At 42.1% G+C, this 16783-nt stretch overlaps 1 protein-coding gene across 1 annotated transcript in view; it reads left to right on the forward strand.

Annotated features, from left to right (window-relative positions):
• LOC122563379 (beta/gamma crystallin domain-containing protein 2-like) overlaps positions 1-16783 on the forward strand; it is a 140036-nt gene that overhangs the window by 99651 nt on the left and 23602 nt on the right. Inside the window, exons 7-12 of the mRNA XM_043717120.1 lie at positions 4849-4967; positions 6636-6810; positions 10335-10474; positions 13568-13694; positions 14878-14913; positions 16332-16468. Of these exons, the coding sequence (XP_043573055.1) occupies positions 4849-4967; positions 6636-6810; positions 10335-10474; positions 13568-13694; positions 14878-14913; positions 16332-16468 (734 nt within the window). The remainder of the gene's footprint in view (positions 1-4848; positions 4968-6635; positions 6811-10334; positions 10475-13567; positions 13695-14877; positions 14914-16331; positions 16469-16783) is intronic.

The raw sequence follows: 16783 nt of genomic DNA on the forward strand, positions 1-16783 counted from the left end.
TTTCACACTCTCCTCTTCAACAATACGGTCCCTCTCGTTCGTAAATACTGAAGAAAAGTACTCATTCAAGACCTCTCCTATCTCTTCCGACTCAATACACAGTCTCCCACTACTGTCCTTGATCGGACCTACCCTCTTTCTCGTCATTCTCATGTTTCTCACAAACGCATAAAATGCCTTTGGGTTATCCTTGATCCTATCCGCAATAAAATGCCTTTGGGTTATCCTTGATCCTATCCGCTTGTTTCTAGTCAATAATTCAATGTAAAAAGATTGGATTATTTGCATATATCTCACACCAGGAAATATTGGCAGTGACAGCTCTCATTATAGCAAAACAAGTTTCTTGATTGTCAATCAGGTAATGTTTTAATTCTTTCACAGCCACAGATCAAGCAAATTCCTTATATAGCCAAAGCAGCCTTGAAAAGGAACTTCAGTTTCGTCCTTTCCAATTAATGTCAGGTGACGATTAAAAGAAAATTAGCAGACCTCCAACACAATCACGCCACTGCATTGATGTATTCCCAGGAATGTGGCGCATATATCACACAGCTGCATCAAACATTCAACAGGATAACACAGATCCCTCAAGTCAAAAGAAATTATTTGGATATGAACATAGGAGGTATAGTTAGTAATTTTGCAGATGACACCAAAATTGGAGGTGTGGTGGACAGCGAAGAAGGTTATCTCAGATTACAACAGGATCTTGATCAGATGGGCCAATGGGCTGGGAAGTGGCAGATGGAGTTTAAATTAGATAAATGCGAGGTGCTGCATTTTGGGAAAGCAAATCTTAGCAGAACTTATACACTTAATGGTAAGGTCCTAGGGAGTGTTGCTGAACAAAGAGACCTTGGAGTGCAGGTTCATAGCTCCTTGAAAGTGGAGTCGTAGGTAAGACCATAAGAAGGTAAATAGGATAATGAAGAAGGCATTTGGTATGCTTTCCTTTATTGGTCAGAATATTGAGTACAGGAGTTTGGAGGTCGTGTTGCAGCTGTATAGGACATTGGTTTGACCGTTTTTGGAATATTGTGTGCAATTCTGGTCTCCTTCCTATCTGAAATATGTCGTGAAACTGAAAGGGTTCAGAAAAGATTTGCAAAGATGTTGCCAAGGTCGGAGGATTTGAGCTACAGGGAGAGGCTGAATAGGCTGGGGCTATTTTCACTGGAGCGTCGGAGGCTGAGGGGTGACTTTATAGAGGTTTACAAAATCATGAGGAGCATGGATAGGATAAATAGATTAAGTCCTTTCCCTGGGTGGGGGGAGTCCAGAAGTAGAGGCCATAGGTTGAAGGTGAGGGGTAAGATATAAAAGGGACCTAAGGGGCAACCTTTTCACACAGAGGGTGGTGCGTGTATGGAATGAGCTGCCAGAGGAAGTGGTACAATTACAGCATTTAAAAGGCATCTGGATGGGTATCTGAATAGGAAGAGTTTAGAGGGATATGGGCTGGGTGTTGGCAAATGGGACTAGATTAGATTAGGATATCTGGTCAGCATGGATGGGTTGGACCGAAGGGTCTGTTTTTGTGCTGTACATCTCTGTGACTCTATGACTCTAACTGGAGATGCCAATTAAATCAAGCAAACAGAATTGGATGAAGGCTAAAAATGAAAGCAGAAATACCAAGGATGTTAGAAATCTGAAATAAAAAGAGAAAATGCTGCAAACAGGCAGCAGCTGCACCAGCATCTGTGAAAAGAGAAATTGAATTAAGCTTTTGGGTTGATGGCCTGGTATCATGACTGCCATAGGTCTGACACATGAACCATGCTTCGTTCTCCATACATGCTGCCTGACTTGCTGAGTGCTGCCCCCAAATTTTGCCTTTAATTACAGAATAAGATCCTTCTGCTCACTGATCAGAATATTATGAGGATTTCCAAAGGCATTTGATACAATGCCATGCAACATACTTGGGAGGAAGGTGCAGACTCATGGACAGTAGTAACACTGATGCAAACTTGGCTGAGTAATAAGACACAGAGTCATGATCAACAGTTAAGGCTGGAGGAAGGTTTGTAGTGGAATTCTATAGAGATTGGTATTGGGACACAAGCTTTTCCTGATAAGTATTAATGATTCAGATCTTGGTATTCCAAATCCAGTTTCAAAATTTGCAGATGGTACAAAACTTGAAAGCAGTGTAAAGATCAATAAGCAGTAATTCAGGTGTAGTCTCAACTATGCCCTGCTAAAATTTCTTTGTACTTCAATCCTCTTGTAGTGAAGCTGAGCAGGTTATTTGACTTCCTAATTGATTGCTGTACCTGTGAAGAAGACTGTGTAGAAATTAAAATGGACATTGACAAGTTGGTGGAGTGGGCAGACAGGTGCAGATAAAATTCAATCCGGAAAGGTGTAAGGTGATGCATTTTGGAAGACAGCACGTGTGCAGATAGAATACAGTCCTACTCTGAAGATGTACAGGAGAAAAGAGACCTGTGTGTTCATATACGGGTCATTATAGGTAGCAGGACAATTGGGGAGAAGAGTTAATTAAAGCAAGTAGTATCTTAGGCTTTGTTATGAATAGGGGCGCAGAGCACAAGAGCAAGAAGGTCATGCTGAGCTTTGATAAGACATGGGTGAGACCACAGCTGGAGTATTATAAACAGTTCTGGAGCCACATTTCAGGAAGGACTTGAACACATTGGACAGAGTGCAGACAAGGTTTATGAGAATGTTTTCAAAGATGTGAAACTTCAGATATGAAGCTGGATTGGAGAAGTTGGGATTGTACTCCTTGTAGAGGAGAAGGCTAATATCGAAATTGTCAAAATAATGTGAGGCTTGGCAGAGTAGATATGGAGAAACTGCTCCCATTGGAAAAGGAATCCAATAGAGAAGGAGCATTTCCCCTTGGTGGAGGCATCAGTAACCAGGGGGCAGAGATTTATGGGAAGGGGCAGGAGATTTTGAAGGGATGTGAGGAATTCTTTTTCACTCAGAGGGTGGTCTGTAATGGGAAAACAGAAACATAAAGACAGAAGCAGGAGTGGGCCATTTGACTCCCCGAGTCTGTTCTGCCATTTGATATGATCATGGTTGGTCATTGAGCTCAGTACCTTAATCCTGCCCACCCTCTAGTACAGGCAGAGATGCTCATAACATGCAAGAAGTGTTAAGATGTGTACCTGTGATGACAAGGCATACAAGGCTATGGGCCAACTACCAGAAAATAGGATTAGAATAGCCAAGTGCTCGTACTTGACCAAAGGGCATTTTTCTGTACTGTAATTCTCTATGACAAGCTCCAAGAAAAATAGATCCTTCCTGAGATATAGAGACCAGATCTGTAAGTAGTTCAGGTGTAGTCTCACCTATGCTCTGTTAAAATTTCTTGTACTTCAATCCACTCATAGTGCAGCTGAGCAGGATTTTTGACTTCCTAATTGCTTGCTGTACCTGCATGCTGAATTGATGTTTCTAAACAAGAAACTTTGTAGGTTTATCATTATTAAAAAATCCTGATTGGATTTTCTCCCTAGCTTTGTGTCATCAGAAAACTTGGATCCATTGATCTTGCTCCCTTCATCTTTAAGGCATTCACATGGATTGGAAATGCAGTAACAATTACCCTGGTGTGAGCCAGGTGTCACCCAACAATAACGTGCAAACTTGAAAATGCACTATTTATTCTTCCCCTCTGATTTCTGGCCTTTTTTCTCTATTTGCTCATATATTTCTGCTAACCATATTAAACTCTTGTGTGCAACATCTCGTATGACTCCTTACGGAAAACCTTTGGAATTCCATATATAGTACATTGACTAGAACCCCTTTACATACCCATTGATTAAATCCTCAAAATACACTGATAGACTTACCAGATATGTCAAATGCAATTTTCCTTTCTAAAACCATGTCGATTCTGGCTAATCATATCATGATATTTAAGTGTTTATTAACCTTGTTGTTATTGGATTCCAGCATTTTTTTTGCATGAATGATGTCAGGTTAACTGGCTTGTATCTCACCATTTTCCCGCTTCTTGAATACGTAGCATTACATTTGCTGCCTTGTATCCTACTGGGAACATTTGAAGATCTGAGAAATTTTGCTAAATTACAGACATGTATCTACTGTCTCTCCAACCATCTTGTGGAACCGTGGGTTTTATCAGCTCATAACTTCTACTTTCTCTGTATTTTTTTCAACTGATATTAATCACTTTAATTTTCTTATTCTCATTAGTTTGTTGGTACCACATTATTTTGCCTTACTTTTCTTGTTTCTTTTACTGTAAAAACAAATACCGATTTTGTCCGATGTCTCTGTCTTTTCCTTATTTACCATTACAATTTCTCTTGTCTCAGTCTCCAAGGATGTTTACATTTGATTGTCACTCTTCCATTTTGCAAAATTGTAAAAGCTCTCGCCATCCACTTTTCTATTTCTTTCTGGTATATTGTCATTCATTTTCTTCCCTTTGTGTTTTTGTTGTCCTTTTCTGACATCTAAAACTATCCTAGTCCTCTGGTTAACTGCTTCTGTTCACAACATTTTAAGCCTCATGTCTAATACCATGTAAGGTCGGTAAGGCATTTAAGATGAAGCCAAGTAAATACATGAGCCAGAAAGTAATAGCAAGACACGCTGATACGGTGAAGTTTAAAATGAGAGTAATAGCTTGTACAGACTATAAGCATCATTATAGACTAGTTGGGTTAAGTAGATTGTTTATGTGCCATCATTTTATATAATTCCTTGTGGTTTGTGGTAATCAAAGCTTTACAGCTTAAGGTGGTTGATGACGTCTGTAATTGGTCCTTTCTGTGGAGCAGGTCAGCTCATGATTGTTTACTTTTCAATTTACCTTCTCTTGCAATTTAGATAATCATTTACGACAAGCCGAACTTCACTGGTTTTCAGAGAGAAATTATTTGTGATGTGCCTGATTGCTCGTCATGGTCATTTCCTGCTGTCATTTCAGTAAGAGTTATTCGAGGATGGTAAGTCATTGCAAACACTTCACAATTGCTCATTGCTAGAGGATGTTTTGGAATGTGTTTAACTGATTATATCCCGGTTCTAAAGACTTTTCTCTTGTTGCTCCTGTACCTTGCTGTAAAATAAATTATTTTTGATTGGTTAAGGAGGTTAAATTGGTGCATTTGACACCCATTTTTCTGGTGTCAATTAGCCTCTAAGGCCCCAGAATAATCAGCAGAATTGTTGGCTTTTCTGATCTGGAAGTGCATTGCTTTCCATTTTGCAAAAGGGTCAGTGAGGTGTCATTGATTCCCCTCATTACCACGTTGGAAAATGCACAGATTGAATGACAAGGATGGAGAGGGCTAAGATATAACTCTAATCCTCCAGTCAGGAGATTGAATTCACCATTCATGCTCCTGCACTTTTAATCAATGCTTTTGAGATTTTAAGGAAAATGTTGAGTTGAAAGAAAGTATTTCCACCAGTTGAGATACCTGAGAGGAATTCATCCCAAAACCATCTTTCTCAGCCCTTGTTTGCTGCAAACCTTTGGGGAAAAGCTGTCAATCGACTACGTTTGCCTGGTCAGGGAGGTGATGATTGATGGGCTGCTGAGACTTTTAGCTCCTTTTATGTTTTAAGTATTAATCCTGGCAGATGTGTAGAGGCAGTATCAGTGTAATGAGGTAGGGCAGAAGTGTTCAGATGGAGGGGGGGTGGCATTACTGAACTTCTTGCCCACCTTCCCTTAAAATCTGACCTTTACCCCTGCATGCATAGCACACTTTTTATTAACCCATACCTATGGGAGCAGCTGCGTGCTGGTTGATCAAATATTCTGGATAATCAAGAGGTACGTGTAATGACAGTAAACCATTACAAAACAAAGCTTTGAGACATTGACATCACTCACAAAATCTATGTAAAAACATCAACACACCTCCTAAAGTCAATGTAAAACCACATTGAAAAACTGTATACACATCACTGTTGTACTTTATTTATAGCCTAGGCTTAAGGTGAGAGGAGATAGATCTAAAAGGGACCTAAGGAGCAACATTTTCACATATTGGGTGGTGTGTGTAATGAATGAACTACCAAAGGAAATGGTGGAGGCGGGTACATTTACAATATTTAAAAGGCCTCTAGATTGGTATATGAATAAGAAGGGTTTAGAGGGGTATGGGCCAAATGCTGGCAAATGGGACTAGATTTATTGACGATGTCTTGTCAGCATGGTTAACTTGGACTAAAGGGTCTGTTTCCATGCTGTACATCTCTATGACTCTATAAATACTTGAACATAGCGGTATTTGAGGTATGTAATCATTGTCGGTTTATCAAGAGTGCCGTTTAATTAAGGTGCTGGTTAAAACAAAGTTTGCTTTATATGCCATGAACTGAGAACACAATCACACAAGGAAACCTGATCTGCCCCCACCACTAATTGGAAGCACTACCCAACTTTAAGCCAGCCTCCACACCTGAAGCTCAAAAAAAATCCAAGGTTCCACCCTAGGAAATGCTTGTACAGAGGAGCCTCGATTATCCGAATATCAATTATCCGAACGAAATACTGCCCACCCAAGTGATTGCAATTATCACGATCCGATCACAAAGAGTTCATCCGAGTGTAAAAGGAAACTTCTAAAAAAGTCCCTTAATCTTCTCCTGATCTGCTTTAGCTGGGTGTTCTATGAGAAGCCAGATTATAAAGGGAAGAAGTTCATATTTGAAGAGCAGGACGTGAAGTTGGCGGATCCCTGGAGAGAGGAAGTTGAAGAAGAGACTGAAGATCCTGACTCCAAACCATCTCCTACCAAACCCATCGTCATTGGCTCCCTCAAAAGAGTAGTCAGGGTAAGCAAAGCATTGGAAACAATTTCCTTTGTGCATCTTTTTTTACTTAATGGTCAGGAAATGGATTGGTGAAACAATAATGTGGGTCCTTTATTTGAAGATAAGATTATTTACACATCATTTTCACTGGGAGGTAAGTGTAGTATATCTGATCTCTTCATGTCTGAGTTGGACAGCCCACAAATCATTGGATTAATGTATCACACCCTGTTGAAATAGATGGTGGTTGACAGTAATTTAAAATACGCCCCATTATGCACATGTATGCACATGTCCTAACAATTGACAAAGCCATAATTAATGTTGGGGAGACTCTGCCTTGAATCACTGTGGTATGTCTATTCTTTGCATCAACTGATTCAACTGAACAGCCTGCTAGGCCACTTCAGTTGCCATTCAGCCACATCAGTGTGGGGCTGGTGGTGCGCATAAACCTCAGCTGGGTATGGTTGGCAGGTTATCTTCCCTAAAGGGACACACCTGAGTCAGTTAAGGTATTTTCAACAATACAATGGCTTTGTGGTAACTTTCATACAGACCGCCACTCCATGGTGTGGAGGAGCCGGTGTTGGACTGGGGTGGACAAAGTTAAAAATCTCACAACACCAGGTTATGGTCCAACAGGTTTATTTGGAAGCACTAGCTTTCAGAGCGCTGCTCCTTCATCAGGTGGTTGATGAACCACCTGATCAAGGAGTAGCGCTCCGAAAGCTAGTGCTTCCAAAATAAATCTGTTGGACTATAACCTGGTATTGTGAGATTTTTAACTTTGACCACCACTCAGTGGGCGGCACGGTGGCACAGTGGTTAGCACTGCTACCTCACAGCACCAGAGACCCGGGTTCAATGTCCGCCTCAGGCGACTGACTGTGTGGAGTTTGCACGTTCTCCCCGTGTCTGCGTGGGTTTCCTCCGGGTGCTCCAGTTTCCTCCCACAGTCCAAAGATGTGCAGGTTAGGTGAATTGGCCATGCTAAATTGCCCGTAGTGTTAGGTAAGGGGTAAATGTAGGGATATGGGTGGGGTGCGCTTCGGTGGATCAGTGTGGACTTGTTGGGCCGAAGGGCCTGTTTCCACACTAATGCAATGTAATCTAATCTAATCTAATCCAGATACTTTAGACTGAAATCAGACTAACAAACAGCCCTGGTGGAACTTGAACTTGCATTCTCTGGATTGCCAGTGTAACAAGATGTATGTTGTTTTCAGAGATCCCCAACAAAATCAATTATAAGTAGTGGAAATCTTGGAATGATTGTATACAACAAACTGCATTTGTTCAGAGTTTCAGGTTTGATTGTGGACTGGCCAAAAATCTTAACTTTATATTAAAAGGGATCCCGATCTAAAGGGTAATGTACATAATAGACCCTCCACTTCCTGTGAAAGCAAAAATAAACAATTCCTAATAACAACAACAACATCAGTAACTTTCATTTCTTTGCCCTCTTTAATGTAGTAAAAGACCCAGAGGGGCTTCACAGGAGCAATTATCGAACAAAGTTTTACACTGAACTACATTAGGAGATAGTAAGACAGGTGACCAAAGGTTTGGTCAAAGGCAGAGGTTTTGGGGACTGTCTTCATTGAAAGAAAAGAGCAGGAGAGGGGGAGGGAATCCCTGAACCTAGGAAAATCGACGTTTCAGGCAAAAGCCCTTCATCAGGAAGCCCTGATGAAAGACTTTTGCCCAAAATGTCGATTTTCCTACTCCTCGGATACTGCCTGACCTGCTGTGCTTTCCCAGCACCACTCTAATCTAGACTCTAATCTCCAGCATCTGCAGTCCTCACTTTCGCCTGGTTCATGCATCCTGACTATTCCACCCACCAGTGAAACTGACGAGGGACTGGGAAACTGTGGAGCTGAGAGAGCTCGGTACACTTGAACGTGGGACTGACCTATAATTATGAGATTGAGCTAAGACATTATTCAGCACATTGACTGACGCGTAAATAACATAAATGTCCCTTCATTTTGGTCCCCAAACTGTGATTTGAATCCTAACCCTAGTCTGGCGCAAAAGTACTCAAGTAACTTCTTTTGGTTTCTCTGTCCCAATATCCATTCTGCCAGCACAGGGCTCTGTTGAAGACCTGTGCAAAAGTGATTAAAAATTGCCTGCTCTTTAAAATGGAATGTGAATTTGGGTATCTAAAAAAATCAAATCCCCAAATGACTGGTGTGAGGTAACAATGATGACAACTTGCACTTGTAGATAACTTTTAAATTTTGTGAAATGTTCCAAAGGAACTTACAGGAGCTTGGCACCTAACTGCATAAGGTGCAGTCACAGAGAACCACAGAGCTGCTCTCTCATCAGCGAGAGATGACTGGTGGTGGTTTAACATGAGGTCACTACACCTCAGGTGAGGGGGCACGGTTGAGAAGTTGGGATCTTCAAGGTAACCTTGGTTGGTGTGCGGATTAAACCTGCACTGTTAGCATCAGTCTGCATTGCAAGCCAGTCAGCCAGCTGATTGCGACCCAAGCTACCCTGCGTAAAGAGATTACTTTCAGTTTCAAAAATTTGCTTTATTCATAAAGATAGCTTTAAATACATACACTGTCACCAAAGCAGTTCTGTTCTGTACAAACATGTGAATGCCACAGTGAAGTAACAAACAAACTTTGGAGTTTGACTCTATCCAGCATATAAACCCAAGACATTTCTTACTTATACAAGATTATTTTTAAAGAGGAACCTCAATTTTCTGAAGGACACAGGCGGGGAATATTTTGCTTGATTAATCGAATTCCAGATAATCAAATGCCAGATAACATAGTTTACCCGGATAATCCAATATTCGGATAATTGAATGTCAGATAATTGAGGTTCCTCGGTTCATATATTTATGGCATCGGAAGCATCCAATCACTGAATGAGCCCCCATTTAACTTTGGCAGAAAGATCTTCGACAGTGGACTTTCCCCACTGTACCATGACATTCTCTGTCCTAAGCTTTAATATGTAAAGGGGTAACCCGGACCCAGCACCAAAACCTTCACCTGCATGTCCTGATTTTAAAGCATGTCCAGGCAGGGCTGATTGTCACTGAGAATAGTGAAAATCAGGAATAATCCCTACCATCTATAAACTACATGCCCAACCCACACAAAAAGGTTGAAGAGACTGAGTGTCAATTGAAAATTTCAGATCAGAGATTGACAGATTTTTATTTAGCACATTCTGAAACCAAGGCAGATAGAGCACAGATTCAGATTAGCATTGACTTAATGAGCTGGCAATAGGTTTGAACAGCTGGATGACAGTCAGTGTCCAGAGGAAGCTCACCTCTCTCTGCTGGCCATTAGAATTCTGGAGTGAAATGAGGCTGAGTAACCTCTTCCTGTTTCTATGGTTCTGTAAACCAGTGCAAGCAGCATACACAGCTGCATATAGTATTGAAGCCAGAGTAAAGTCTACAAGGAGGTGATTCACTAACAGTGCCTCCACACTGATTGAGCTTCCTTAATCAGAATAATCCCATGACCTGATCATTTCTTTGTGTTGCTCTTTATCAGGACTACACCATACCAGAAATATCTTTGTTCCCAGAGGCCGATGGTGAGGGGAAGAAGCTGACGTTCCACTGTGAATCCGAGGATATTCGGATATTTGGATATCCACCAAGAACAACCTCCATCGTTGTCAGTTCTGGACTGTGAGTCTCTCAGCACACTGTTGTTAAAGGGTCTCATTGGAGGACTATCAATGGCTTGGGCGGTTTATCTGTGAATGTAGTGTAGGATGGAATGCTCCTTCTTTCTTGTTGATATCCTCTCCCATCCCTTATGCCTTGCAGTGTCCTATATGAAAGTGGTGAGCAGGACTCCATCCCCACACGTGTGAATGCCATAATGAGACTTTATGTGGTTATTGTTAGCAAAGGAAAGAGTTCACACTTGTAGAACCTTTCAAAACCTCCAGTTGCTAATGAATTTTACATCTGAAACAATGATTTCTCCACCTCCTGATCCTGCCTGGCTTGCTGTGTTCTCATAGAATGCCGACAGGCCATTTGGCTCAACAGGTCCACACCAACCCACTGAAGAGTATTTCACCCACATGTATTCCCCAGCCTATTACTCTACATTTACCCCTGACTAATGCACCTAACCTACACATCCCTGCACACTATGGGCAATTTAGCATGGCCAGTTCACCTAATCTGCACATCTTTGGACTGTGGGAGGAAACTGAAGCACCCGGAGGAAACCCACCCAGACACAGAAAGAATGTGCAAACCCCACACAGACAGTCGCCCAAGGCTGGATTTGAATCCAAGTCCCTGGTGCTGGGAGGCAGCAGGGTTAACCACTAAGCCCTTCCTAATGAAGGGTTTTTGCCTGAAACATTGATTTTCCTGCTCTTCGGATGTTACCTGATCTGCTGTGCTTTTCCAGCACTGCTCTAATCTTGACCCTAACCACTGAGCCACCATGCTATCCCAGCCTCCTGCTTATCTACGTTGGATTCCAGCATCTGAAGTTTTTTGGTCTCGAAATTAATTTTGGGACATTCTGTTAAGCTTTCTATTTTGGTCACTGTTGCAATGTGTAGAGGTGTAGAGTCAGTTTGTCTACAGCCAGCTCTTATAAAGAGGCATGCACAATAATGACCAGGTAATCTGTTTTGTTGTTGTGTTCACTCCGGGATAAAATACCCACCAGAACACTCTGGTAACTCTGATTATTAAAGCCATCACCTACGGGTGCTTAATTCCTCCCCATCCCAGCCTCCCAATCAACACCCCATGTCCCATTCTCTCCATCAGCCTTGGGCTTCATTGCCCTAACTTGCTATAAGACAGCCCTCTCCAGAATCTGGAACTTAAATCGTTGGACTGTGTGTATTTCCAGTCCTAGCCACTGCTGCCATTTGTGCTGCTGTCAGACTGAGCTATTAGCCTCCACGTTAGCTCTGATGAAGAGTCTTGACTTGAGACTAAGGATTTGAAACCTTAGCTTGCTCTGTCTCTCTCCATGGATGCTGCCTGACCCACTGTGACCTCCAGAGCTATCTGCCCATCTAGCAGCCTCTGCCTGAGTGAGGAGTAGAAAAGTTTGTCCCCAGGCAATGAACGATATTCCAAGTGTTAAATACTGTGATCGGCAGTGATGTGAACTACTAGGCTGTCAGGAACTTTCTGACAGTAGAGTTTAAGGAACAGCTTAATGAAGAGAAGACGTTGGAGAGGTTTATGAAGGAAATTTTAGAGATTAGTTCTCTGACAGCTGAAGATAAGCCCACAAATGGCAGAGTGATGGAAATACCGAGATCTTAGAGAATTGTAATCAAGGCCCAATTTTTTTTTTAGATGGGTCTCCTTGAGATTTTCTCGAGAACTTCTTTTTGATTTTCAGGAGCTCCTTTTTCATTCTCAGGAACTTATTTATCTGGCAGCGCAGTCATGTTGTAACAGTATCTTCTGTTTTTGTGCACTGGGGCTCTGTCAGAAACAGAATTAGAAAAATTCATCAACTTCCACAATAAATATCAACCCTCCATGGAAGTTATATACCACAGCATTTACATTGGCTCAATATAACATGCGTAAGTCATCATCAAACATTTCTTCAAAATAACTGACACATTATCATACCTCACGATAGCAGCTTTCCAGCTCCCTGGGAGCCAATCACATAGCTGTTGGCATGCAGAATGTCTTTGTCATCAATAACTGGTCACCATTCACAGACCAATCAGCTATTTGTTGCCAATTGAACCTCCGTTCATACATGGTATCTGGCTCGAGCTCATCTGCAGTAACCTTTAACCTTTTGCTTAAACAAACAAGTATAAATAACAAATACAATGAGTGCTGGTAGCTTGCTTTTATAAAGCGCAACAATCCCTTGCACAATGCTTAGTTTTTAAAATAGTCCTTTTCTGAAAACTAAAGAAAAATGAAAAGAAACAGTCTTTACAAAATGCACCTACTCACAAAAAGCATTCCTAGGCACACCTTCCAACGACTGCTGAGATCACAGCTGATATGTTTCCATTACATACGCAAAACATTGGAAGATTTAACCAGGCAGTTATTATCCCTCTACTGCATCCATTTCTCAATCTCAATGAAATGTAATATTTCACACCATGGTCATTGCAATAGCATATGTTCCATTTATAGTAGCTCCTGAATATACACATCCTCAAGATAAAGATTCCATAATTCATTGACAAAGAATTCATTACCTTAATAATTTCTGATTGTCCATATTCTCTGTGAACTGTATATTCCTTTGCTGATGAGTATAAAGCTATTCTCTCCCTTTCTTCAGCAGCCTCCTCCCTGTTCCTTGCAGCTTCCTTTTCCCCCCTCCTTACAGCCACTACCTTGATCAGCTGAGGCCTTGATCTCTACACTACATTCTCTGCCCACTTTCTTTTCCCTTTCTCCTCCCCCTCTTAATGCCTCCTCTCTTTCCCTCTCTCCTCCTATGCCTCACCTCCCCCAGCCAAACCACGACCTACCCCTGTTCCTCACAAATAGCAACTCCAAGATTCTGCCTCTGACCTAAGTGGACAACTTTCCTATAATTGGTCATTGCTGTAACTTAATTTTCCTACATGTTTCGGAAACACTAATGGGCAAATTTGCCCACTGCCCATGTGTATTTGCTGATTGTAAGGGGACAGTCTTCAGGAGTCCAGGAGAGGGTGAGGATTAAAGAGAAGATTTTGATCACTTGGATGAGAACTTTCATATTGATTTTAGAAGCTCCATGCTAATGTCTCTCTATTTCTACAGGTGGTTTGTTTACTCTGAGCCTTTCTTTGAAGGCCAGCAAAGTATTCTGGAAGTGGGTGGCTATCGAACACTAGAGGAATGGGAAGCAGAGAAACCACAAGTGGGATCCCTGATACCTCTACAAATGGTAAGCACACACACCCAAGGCAAAGTAAAAATATCATTACACTACCTAAGTATTGTTCTGGTCACGGCATTTATAGGAAGGATATAGAAGCTTTGGAAAGGGTTTAGAGGAGATTTACTAGGATGTTGCCTGGTATGGAGGGAAGGTCTTACGAGGAAAGGCTGAGGGACTTGAGGATGTTTTGTTGAAGAGAAGCAGATTGACAGGTGACTTAATTGAGACACATAATCAGAGGGTTAGATAGGGTGGATAGTGAGAGTCTTTTTCCTCAGATGGCGATGGTTAGCACGAGGGCGCATAGCTTTAAATTGAGGGGTGATAGATTAGGACAGGTCTCAGAGGTAGTTTCTTTACTCAGGGTAGTAGGGGTGTGGAATGCACTACTTGCAACTGTAGTAGACTTGCCAACTTTAAGGGCATTTAAATAGTCATTGGATAGACATATGGATGAAATTGTGATAGTGTTTCATAGGTCAGCACAACATCAAGGATCGAAGGTCCTGTACTGCCTGTAATGTTCTATGTTCATTTAAGAGATGTGAAGAGGGATGGCAATACTGGCTGTCTTCTCCAGAACACTGAGGATAGGGCATGTATGTTTTCGGATGCAGTCCCAGTGGAGGAATCCCCTATTCCACACCTTCCATCCACCGCGTTTGTTCCCTTGATGTCAGCAACAGGGAGGAAGCTGCAGTGCCTGAATTATAACCCATCAGGTATATTTGAGCAGAGGCCAGCCTCAGAAAAAGAGGAGATTGAGAGGACCTATGATGGAACTCCTCAGTCATGGCGTCATTTGATGAAGGCTGATGTTGGGGGCAGGAGGGATTTGGATGTTAAGAAAATGATGAGCCTAAAGATAAAAGTAAAGTTGTCATAATCTCCCCAGACAATCAAGCTGCTCCCTGATTAGATAGAGACAAGCAGTAGTTGTTTAACCTGAAGATCATTATGCCTCAGACAAGGGGACAGGTTGAGAAAGAGAGTCCTTCGTGGTAACCTCAGCCCGTGCAAACTGTTGATGTCACTTTGCATCATAAATCAGTCACCTAGCCAACTGAGTTAACCGACTCCCTTCTTGTGTGATAAGACCAGAACAAAGGCTGCAGATAGAAGATCTAACAGATCTAGTGTTCCAGGTGGAGCTGTCAAGAATTGAGTGTCTTGTGTGATTTCTTTTCAGGGTCCGCCCAGGGTGGAGAAGCCTAACGAACCAATGGTAAGCAAACACCAAATGGAATTGATGGATTTTTCATTGTGGGTTGGTTAGATCGAAGCATTTTTTGCGAGTGAACCTTTTGGGGATAAAGTGTTGCATTTTATGGATTACAGAACAACCTTGGTTATCCAAACATCAATTAACCGAATTTCAGATTATCTGAACAAGATCTCAAGGTCCCGTCAAGTTATCTGAACAAAATATTTCCCGCCTGTCTCATTCGGATAATCAAGATTGCTCTGTAATCCACGAAAAGAATTCCTGTAAAACTGAGAGTACAGGCAAAGGAAATCTTTGCCCTTTGTTTCCCTTCCCTCTCCACCACTAACCTCCTTGCCTCCATTCAGGAATGTATTCACTATTGCCATTTGGTGATTGGTGAATTTATTTATCATCACAAATTCACCATTTGGGATGGCACAGTGGCTCAGTGGTTAAGAGTACTGCCTCACAGCGCCAGGGAACTGGGTACGATTCCACTGTCAGACGACTGTCTGTGTGGAACTTATACATATTCTCCCCGTGTCTGCGTGGGTTACCTCCAGGTGCTCCGATTTCCTTCCACAGTCCAAAGATATGAAGTTAGGTGGATTGGCCATGCTAAATTACCCAGAATGTTCAGCAAAATGCAGGCTAGCTGGATTAGCCATCAGAAATGCAGGATTATAGGATAGGGAGTAGGTCTGGGTAGGATGCTCGACAAAGAGTTGGGTGTGGACCTGATGGGCTGAATGGCCTGTTTCCACACTGTAGGGATTCTATGATAGTATTTGCTGCAGTAAAGCTGGTGATAGTGATCCATAGTCCTAAACCACTGCAATGTACCAATTTGATATAACTGCAGATCTTGCTAGATCATTTCAGAAGATAGTGAAGATGTTGATATTGATATTTTCCAATCCACCTATTCAGAGATGTTATTGCACACCTCTGAAGCACGTAACACCTGAACCCAGACCCTCCAGGCTTGAGGAGGGACACTACCAGTGCACTTCATAAGCCCCTTACCATGTTGATAAAGAATAGTAATTTCACATTGGTTAAGACTGAGTAAGAGTCTGTAGATTTCTTTCCCTAACGAGGCATTTATGAAATAATTTGGGATTTAATTAGAAACTGACTGCATTGTGGTCACTTTTGCTCATATCAAATTTTCACATCTAGATTCTTAAAAGTGAATTTAACTTCTCAAGCTTTGTTTTGACCTCAAATCATCTTGGTTATTAGTCCAGACTGTTCAATTATTCCTGCAAAACCATAACCACATTAATTTACCCAGATACGCTGCCCATTGACCAGGTGCACAGACCCTTTAGGAGCACTTGTATACAGCCATACCCATGCCAAACTTGCTGCTTCCTCGCACAATGGAACCTCATACTTCACCTGATTTTTAAAAATCTGTTGTTTTGTTCCAGGTCACCATTTTTGAGAAGATGTACTTTGCTGGGAGAAGCAGAGATGTGTACAATGACTCCTCAGACTTCCTGTCCAGATACCCCAACACTGGTGCTGCCCTCTCTAATGCTGGTTCCATTAAAGTGCATGGGGGAATGTGAGTATCTCAGCACAGAAAGAGTTCATGTAGCTTGGTGACACAGCTTTCCAGTGATAGTCAGGACTGTTCGCTTTGAGGAAGGAATAGTGAGGGACAGGGCTGGGATTTCCAGCCAATCTTCCTGCTTCCCACTGCACTGACCCCCTATCTAATGCACTCTTTACCCCCCCATTCCTGCTGCACTGACCCCCCTCCCATTACACTGACCCCCTACACACTGCATTAACCCCCTATCCACTGCGCTGACCCCCTTCCCACTGCACTGATTCCCTTCCCACTGCACTGACCCCCTTCCCACTGCACTGACCCCCT

The sequence above is a fragment of the Chiloscyllium plagiosum genome, chromosome 27 (assembly GCF_004010195.1).
Source record: "Chiloscyllium plagiosum isolate BGI_BamShark_2017 chromosome 27, ASM401019v2, whole genome shotgun sequence".
Lineage (NCBI taxonomy): Eukaryota > Metazoa > Chordata > Chondrichthyes > Orectolobiformes > Hemiscylliidae > Chiloscyllium > Chiloscyllium plagiosum.